The 8613-nt window shown below is 45.6% G+C and overlaps 1 protein-coding gene across 1 annotated transcript; it reads left to right on the top strand.

Annotated features, from left to right (window-relative positions):
• The first annotated feature begins 1013 nt into the window (after window positions 1-1013).
• Window positions 1014-8314, top strand: LOC117374810 (ADP-ribosylation factor-like protein 4D). The gene is made up of 3 exons (XM_033970989.2): window positions 1014-1087; window positions 2804-3265; window positions 7128-8314. The coding sequence occupies exons 2-3, from the start codon at window positions 2828-2830 to the stop codon at window positions 7290-7292; spliced, it is 603 nt and encodes a 200-aa protein (XP_033826880.1). The 5' UTR covers window positions 1014-1087; window positions 2804-2827; the 3' UTR covers window positions 7293-8314.
• The last annotated feature ends 299 nt before the right edge of the window (window positions 8315-8613 follow it).

Genomic DNA, 8613 nt, shown 5'->3' on the forward strand with positions numbered 1-8613 from the left:
ACAAACTGTGATTCAATATTTATACAATTTCATCAAATCATTTTATCTTTAGACACACGAAGAACCAGGACTAAACCAGGACTAAACCAGGACTAAACCAGGACTAAACCAGGACTAAATCAGGACTACACCAGGTCTAAATCAGGACTAAACCAGGACTAAACCAGGACTAAACCAGGACTAAACTAGGTCTAAATCAGGGTTTAACCAGGACTAAACCAGGACTAAACCAGGACTAAACCAGGACTAAACCAAGACTACACCAGGTCTAAACCAGGACTAAACCAAGACTAAATCAGGGTTAAACCAGGACTAAACCAGGACTACACCAGGTCTAAACCAGGACTAAACCAGGTCTAAACCAGGTCTAAACCAGGTCTAAACCAAGACTAAATCAGGGTTAAACCAGGACTAAACCAGGACTAAACCAGGTCTAAACCAGGACTGAACCAGGACTGAACCAGGTCTAAACCAGGTCTAAACCAGGTCTAAACCAGGTCTAAACCAGGTCTACTTACACGTGTGAATAAATCTGACTGATTTAAAGCTCATTTGCATATTGTCTTTACGTGTCCATGTGTCCCCAGTCCGTGTCTCCTCCTCCTCTGGCTCCTCCTCCTCTGGCTCCTCCTCTGGCTCCTCCTCCTCTGGCTCCTCCTCCTCTCGCTCCTCCTCCTCTGGCTCCTCCTCCTTCTTTTTAAATTTATATTAAGGTGAATTTTATTTCCTGTTTGAGGCTGAATTCAGTTGGATATCGAATCATTAAATAGGTTAAAGTATTACTACAGTATTTCTACTACAGTATTTCTACTACAGTATTTCTACTACAGTATTTCTACATGATGACATCACACGGTGGAACAGAGTGTTTTCAGTTTGAAGAGCTCAGTCTGTGCGTGGGGTGCGTGGTGTGCGTGGTGTGCGTGGTGGGCGTGGTGTGCGTGGTGGGCGTGGGTCACATGGTCTCAGGGGGCGTGGCCTGTTTTCTCTCGTTCTTTCTGCAGATCCAGATCAGCTCCAGACTCAGACCCGAGGATCAGCGGACGAGCCGCGGATTAAAGAGCCGGATCTGAACGACACAAAACAGGTAAAGCCCCGGTGTCACGCGTGGATCCTCCGCACTGCTCTTTTCTACTTTTCCCTCCTTTCTTCTCCTCTTTCTCCTTTTCTCCTCTTCTCTGACCAACTTGAAGAAAAAACTGTTCATGTTCCTCCTTTTTCTCTTTATCTGTTTTGGAAGTTCACAGTGTTTCCCTTTATCTGAAAAAGACGTTTTAGTTCATGTTTTTGTCTTTCATTGTCTTTCTTGTCTTTTTTTGTCTTTCTTGTCTTTTTTGTCTTTCTTGTCTTTCTTGTCTTTCTTGTCCTTCTTGTCTTGTCTTTGTTGTCCCCTCGTTGATGTCCAGTCTGCTGCTGTGGGACAAATGTCTTGGACTTGTCCCAGATGTTTCACTTTTGTCCAGATGTTTTTCTTTTTTAAATCAGTTCATTTTTTTGTCCTTTTCTGTTTCTGGTCGTTTCAAAAACCTCAGTCCTGAAACTGTCTGATTTGTTTTTACTTTTGGCATCTGTTTAATTAAAGTTCAAGTGTGGGATATTTATTGGTCCTAATGAAGGAAAAGTAAACACAAGTACTTCTAAACAAAAGTTACTCTGAAGTTGCAGTTCTGTTGTGTTTACAGTATGTTGTGTCGGACAGGCACAAGAGCAGAAGAGCAGAGGCCCAGACTCACAGGGTTTATGTCACAGCAGTAAAGTACTAATGTAGTACTGCTGTAGTACTGCTGTAGTACTGCTGTAGTACTAATGTAGTACTAATGTAGTACTAATGTAGTACTAATGTAGTATTAATGTAGTACTGCTGTAGTACTAATGTAGTACTGCTGTAGTACTAATGTAGTACTGCTGTAGTACTAATGTAGTACTAATGTAGTACTGCTGTAGTACTAATGTAGTACTGCTGTAGTACTAATGTAGTACTAATGTAGTACTAATGTAGTATTAATGTAGTACTGATGTAGTACTAATGTAGTATTAATGTAGTACTAATGTAGTATTAATGTAGTACTAATGTAGTACTAATGTAGTACTGCTGTAGTACTAATGTAGTACTGCTGTAGTACTAATGTAGTACTAATGTAGTACTAATGTAGTACTAATGTAGTATTAATGTAGTACTGATGTAGTACTAATGTAGTATTAATGTAGTACTAATGTAGTATTAATGTAGTACTGATGTAGTACTTGATGTAGTACTGCTGTAGTACTTGATGTAGTACTGCTGTAGTACTTGATGTAGTACTTGATGTAGTACTTGATGTAGTACTGCTGTAGTACTTTGTGTAGTACTGCTGTAGTACTTGATGTAGTACTTTATGTAGTACTTGATGTAGTACTGCTGTAGTACTTGATGTAGTACTGCTGTAGTACTTGATGTAGTACTTGATGTAGTACTTGATGTAGTACTGCTGTAGTACTTTATGTAGTACTGCTGTAGTACTTGATGTAGTACTTTATGTAGTACTTTATGTAGTACTGCTGTCGTGTATTTAAAGGCGCGGTTTCTCTCACACTGGGTCTGTTTAGAGAGAAATGTCGTGTAAAACAAAAACTGCACAGTCGTATTAAATTAATGTAGTACAAATGTAGTACTAACGTAGTACAAATGTTGTACTAATGTAGTACTAATGTAGTACTAATGTAGTACTAACGTAGTACAAATGTTGTACTAATGTAGTACTAATGTAGTACTAATGTAGTACAAATGTAGCACTGATGTCGTATTAAAATGTTCTTTTTTCAGATCAATAATCGCTCGTCCTCTGTTATGGGGAACCAGCTGAGCGAGCGGGCCCCTGGGGGCCCCTTCCTGCCGGGTCTCGCTCAGTCCCTGCACATCGTGGTTGTCGGTTTGGACTCGTCTGGTAAAACTTCGCTGCTTTATCGCCTCAAACTGGGCGAGTTCGTGGAAACCGTCCCCACAAAAGGCTTCAACATGGAGCGGGTCAGGCTGAGCGGCGGCGGCGGCGGTGGGCTGTACCAGGTCTGGGACGTGGGAGGTCAGGACAAACAGCGCCCCCTGTGGAAGGCGTACGCTCGCAGGACGGACGGGCTGGTGTTCGTGGTGGACGCGGCCGACACCGAGCGTCTGGAGGAGGCTCGGGCCGAGCTGCACCGGATGGCGCGCTGCCCGGAGAGCCAGGGGGCGCCCATACTACTGCTAGCTAACAAACAAGACCTGCCCGGAGCTATGACGCCCGCACAGGTGAGGCTAATGCTAAGGCTAAGGCTAATGCTAATACTATGACGCCCGCACAGGTGGGGCTGAGGCTAATGCTAAGGCTAATGATAATGCTAAGGCTAATGCTAATACTAATACTAATGCTAATGATAATGCTAAGGCTAATGATAATGCTAATGCCTGTACAGAATTAGGCAGCAGTGATTTTTTTAATTCCATGAGAAACATTTGGTACAATTGAAACTTTACACTGCTGTTTTTTGGAAAATCTTTGAATTAATTATTATTTTTTATTATAATTTTTCATAGATTATTTCGATGCCAACGAGGTATCAAAAGAATTTATTTATAATTTGTTATTGATTGAAACGTCACTTTATTCCAGGTGACGCCTAATGTTCAAATTTACTGCAAACACTTTGAGATTTAATTAAATTTAATAATGGATTTAATTTATAAACATCAGGTTTGAGTCTCTTTTCTGTTCGATGATTTTTATCTGTCAAAAGTATCAAATCAAATACTAATCGATACTAGTATCGAAACTACATACTCATTTGAGCAGGTATCGATACTAAAAACATCACGTTCACGGGACAGAAATGAACATTTCCTGAATCTTTAGAAAAACCGTGAGCAGAAATTCACTCGACGGGACGTTGGATTTGTCTTGTTTCATTTTTTTGACACAGTTTCAGTTTCAGTTTGATTTTAATGAGACGAAGATGAAACGTGAGAAAGTTCCAGTCTGTGCTAAAGCCTCACTCTGGACTTTTCCCCGAGTTACATCATCACAGCTGTGTGCGTCCAACAGCTGTGAGTCCCACAGACGCACAAACAGAAACACACACACACAAACAGACGCAGACGCACAAACACACACACACAAACACACAGACGCAGACGCACAAACAGAAACACACACACACAAACAGACACACACACACAGACGCACAAACACACACACAGACGCACAAACAGAAACACACACACAGACGCACAAACACGCAGACGCACAAACACACACACAGACGCACAAACACACAGACGCACAAACAGACACACACACACAGACGCACAAACACGCAGACGCACAAACACACACACAGACGCACAAACACACAGACGCACAAACAGACACACACACACAGACGCACAAACACGCAGACGCACAAACACACACACAGACGCACAAACACACAGACGCACAAACACACTCCTGATGAGTTTAAGACACATGGAGGACAAACTGTTCTCACTCAATAATAATATTAATATAATTATCAATAATATAAAAATGTCCCATTTTCCTGAGCGTTTTTCTCTGATTATAAAAGAATCGTCTTTAGAGGAAACTCTGGTTTTGTGCAGTGGAACATTTTAAAACACAAAGAGCAGGTTTAAATCAGGGCCGTGTTTAAATCAGGGCCGTGTTTAAATCAGGGCCGTGTTTAAATCAGGGCCGTGTTTAAATCAGGGCCGTGTTTAAATCAGGGCCGTGTTTAAATCAGGGCCGTGTTTAAATCAGGGCCGTGTTTAAATCAGGGCCGTGTTTGTTTCATCGTCGTCTCGGGTGATTCTTCTGTTTTTCCGGGGGCAGAAGGAACGAGTGACGTCAGAGTTTTCTTAGATTTCTTCAGTTTTCTGGAACCAACACTTTTACAGCACTGCCCCGGTGTGTGTGTGTGTGTGTGTGTGTCTGTGTATGCGTCTGTGTGTGTGTCTGTGTGTGTGTCTGTGTATGCGTCTGTGTGTGTGTCTGTGTGTGTGTCTGTGTATGCGTCTGTGTGTGTGTCTGTGTGTGGGGGTGTGTGTGTGTCTGTGTGTGTGTCTGTGTGGGGGTGTGTCTGTGTGTGTGTCTGTGTATGCGTCTGTGTGTGTGTCTGTGTGTGGGGGTGTGTGTGTGTCTGTGTGTGTGTCTGTGTGGGGGTGTGTCTGTGTGTGTGTCTGTGTATGCGTCTGTGTGTGTGTCTGTGTGTGTGTCTGTGTGTGTGTCTGTGTGGGGGTGTGTCTGTGTGTGTGTCTGTGTGTGTGTGTGTCTGTGTGTGTGTCTGTGTGTGTGTGTGTCGGGGTGTCTGTGTGTGTGTCTGTGTGTGTGTCTGTGTGGGGGTGTGTCTGTGTGTGTGTCTGTGTGTGTGTGTGTCGGGGTGTCTGTGTGTGTGTCGGGGTGTGTGTCTGTGTGTGTGTCGGGGTGTGTGTCTGTGTGTGTGTCGGGGTGTGTGTCTGTGTGTGTGTCGGGGTGTCTGTGTGTGTGTCGGGGTGTGTGTCTGTGTGTGTGTCTGTCTGTGTGTGTGTCGGGGTGTGTGTGTGTGTGTGTGTCGGGGTGTCTGTGTGTGTGTCGGGGTGTGTGTGTCTGTGTGTGTCGGGGTGTCTGTGTGTGTGTCGGGGTGTGTGTCTGTGTGTGTGTCTGTCTGTGTGTGTGTCGGGGTGTGTGTGTCTGTGTGTGTCGGGGTGTCTGTGTGTGTGTCGGGGTGTGTGTCTGTGTGTGTGTCGGGGTGTGTGTCTGTGTGTGTGTCGGGGTGTGTGTCTGTGTGTGTGTCGGGGTGTCTGTGTGTGTGTCGGGGTGTGTGTCTGTGTGTGTGTCGGGGTGTGTGTCTGTGTGTGTGTCGGGGTGTGTGTCTGTGTGTGTGTCGGGGTGTGTGTCTGTGTGTGTCAGCTCCAGTTTGTGCGTTTGTCTTTTTGAGCAGATTCTGGAGAGACTAAAAACACAACTGTGTTTAAACAACTAATGATTTAAATCTCAAATAAAGTTGTTTGTGTTTTTTACTCGTCTGCTGATGTCACATTTAAAGCTCTACTCTGGTACCTCATAAAGAGTTTTCTATGATATAAACATGTTTGTACCAAAAATAAAATCTCATTAAAAAAGAAAAAAAAAGCCACACCACAAGTGATAAAAGTTTTAGCTCAAACAAGTGGTTTATATTTTTATTATTCTGAGAACAGAAACATGGAGATGGTGAAAAACTCAAGTTCATAAAACGTCGTTTTATTTTTGGAGAATTAAACATTTTAAAAACAAATAAAGGAAAACATGATTCAAATATGAGACGTTACAGGTAATACTGAGTCTTTAACTAGTGTCCCTGTCCCTGTCTCTGTCTCTGTCTCCGACCCTGTCTCTGTCTCTGACCCTGTCTCTGTCTCTGACCCCGTCTCTGTCCCTGTCTCTGACCCTGTCCCTGTCTCTGACCCTGTCTCTGACCCTGTCTCTGTCTCCGACCCTGTCCCTGTCTCTGACCCTGTCTCTGTCTCCGACCCTGTCCCTGTCTCTGACCCTGTCTCTGTCTCCGACCCTGTCTCTGTCTCTGACCCTGTCTCTGTCTCTGACCCCGTCTCTGTCCCTGTCTCTGACCCTGTCCCTGTCTCTGGCCCTGTCTCTGTCTCCGACCCTGTCTCTGACCCTGTCCCTGTCTCTGACCCTGTCTCTGTCTCCGACCCTGTCTCTGTCTCCGACCCTGTCTCTGTCTCTGACCCTGTCTCTGTCTCCGACCCTGTCTCTGTCTCTGACCCTGTCTCTGACCCTGTCCCTGTCTCTGACCCTGTCTCTGACCCTGTCTCTGTCTCCGACCCTGTCCCTGTCTCTGACCCCGTCTCTGTCTCTGACCCCGTCTCTGTCCCTGTCTCTGACCCTGTCTCTGTCTCCGACCCTGTCTCCGACCCTGTCTCTGTCTCTGACCCTGTCTCTGTCTCCGACCCTGTCCCTGTCTCTGTCTCTGACCCCGTCTCTGTCTCTGACCCCGTCTCTGTCTCCGACCCTGTCTCTGTCCCTGTCTCTGACCCTGTCTCTGACCCTGTCTCTGTCTCCGACCCTGTCTCTGTCTCCGACCCTGTCTCTGCCTCTGACCCTGTCCCTGTCTCTGACCCTGTCTCTTCTGTCCCTCAGGTGGAGAAGGCCTTGTCTGTCCACGAGCTCAGCCCGTCCACTCTGCTCCACACTCAGGGCTGCTCCGCTCTGGACGGGGACGGTCTGCAGCCGGGACTGGACCTGCTCCACGACATGATCCTTCAGCAGAGGAGGAGCCAGAGACAGAGCCGCAAGAAGAGATGAGAGCCGTCCTCAAGGGACGAGGCTCAAGGGACGAGGCTCAAGGGACGAGGCTCAAGGGACGAGGCTCAAGGGACGAGGCTCAAGGGACGAGGCTCAAGGGACGAGGCTCAAGGGACGAGGCTCAAGGGACGAGGCTGTGACCAGGGCACCAGCCTAAAGGGAAAACTATGGGACAGACTTCAACAGGCGAACAATAAAGGACAAACCTAAAGGGACAAACATTAAAGGAAAAGCCTAAAGGGACAATGCTCATGTTGCGAGCTTCAAGGGAAAAACCAGGGGACAATCTTAATAATAATAATAATAATAATAATAATAATAATGTGCTTTTTCAAAGCTCCACAGTCATTATTCATTTCCACACTTGGTGATGTAAGATACTACTGTAGCCACAGCTGCCCTGGCTGTAGGTGAAGTGTCTTGCCTAAGGACACAAGGACAGAACTTGGTCCGAGCGGGACTCAACCCTCCGACCTTCGGGTTGGGGGGACCAACACTCTAACCACTGAGCCACTGTCTTCAAGGTGCGAGACTAAAGAGACAACTCGGGTACAAGCCTAAAGGGGCAAGCCAAGCAGAAACTGACAGCGCCCCCTACAGACCCATTTTGGGACAGGCCATTGAAGGAAGTGTCTCTGCTGGAGGACACAGGGACGTATCTGCTGCGTGTTGCACAAGTCCACTTAAACTTTATGGTTGAATTGTCCTGAAGTGCCTCATTATTGTTTGAAATGTGTTTTTTATTTGTGTCGTTTCATGGACTTAAACTGTGGCTGGATCCACAAACTTTTATGAAAACAGAAAAATTGTCCATAAATCAGGTACAATCTGCATTTGACACTACTTCTTTTTTGACATTTGACCTTCCCCCATCTCAGTTTAACACTACAGGGACATACGAGGATGGAAGGGCATCTGACACAGCACACGTCTGTCCAGCTCTTTACCAAAGTACTGTATTTGAAGTTGACTGAAGGACACGTTATACTTGTACTGTTTTTGTAAAAATAAATTATCGTCAGCGTGGCCTTGTAGCGTGTTGTTTTTCCATGTTTGACTCGGGTGCGGTTTTGCCTCCAGGACCAGGACAAACGTGTTGGGACAGGGAGGGCATCTGACTCAGTCCCCCAGTGCGTCAGAAGACCTGCTCGACCTGTCCTCACGTCCTGGGACAGACGTGTTTGGGGTAGGCTGGTGTTGACTATACAAGGGAGTGTGTTCAGTAGGAGGAGAATTTTGTAAAATAAACTTTGTCCCATGATAAGAATATTTTTTAGCAAGGTAGTAGTAATAATAGTAATGAAAGTAGTAGTAGCTGTAG

The sequence above is a fragment of the Periophthalmus magnuspinnatus genome, chromosome 8 (genome assembly GCF_009829125.3).
Source record: "Periophthalmus magnuspinnatus isolate fPerMag1 chromosome 8, fPerMag1.2.pri, whole genome shotgun sequence".
Classification (NCBI taxonomy): Eukaryota; Metazoa; Chordata; class Actinopteri; order Gobiiformes; family Gobiidae; genus Periophthalmus; species Periophthalmus magnuspinnatus.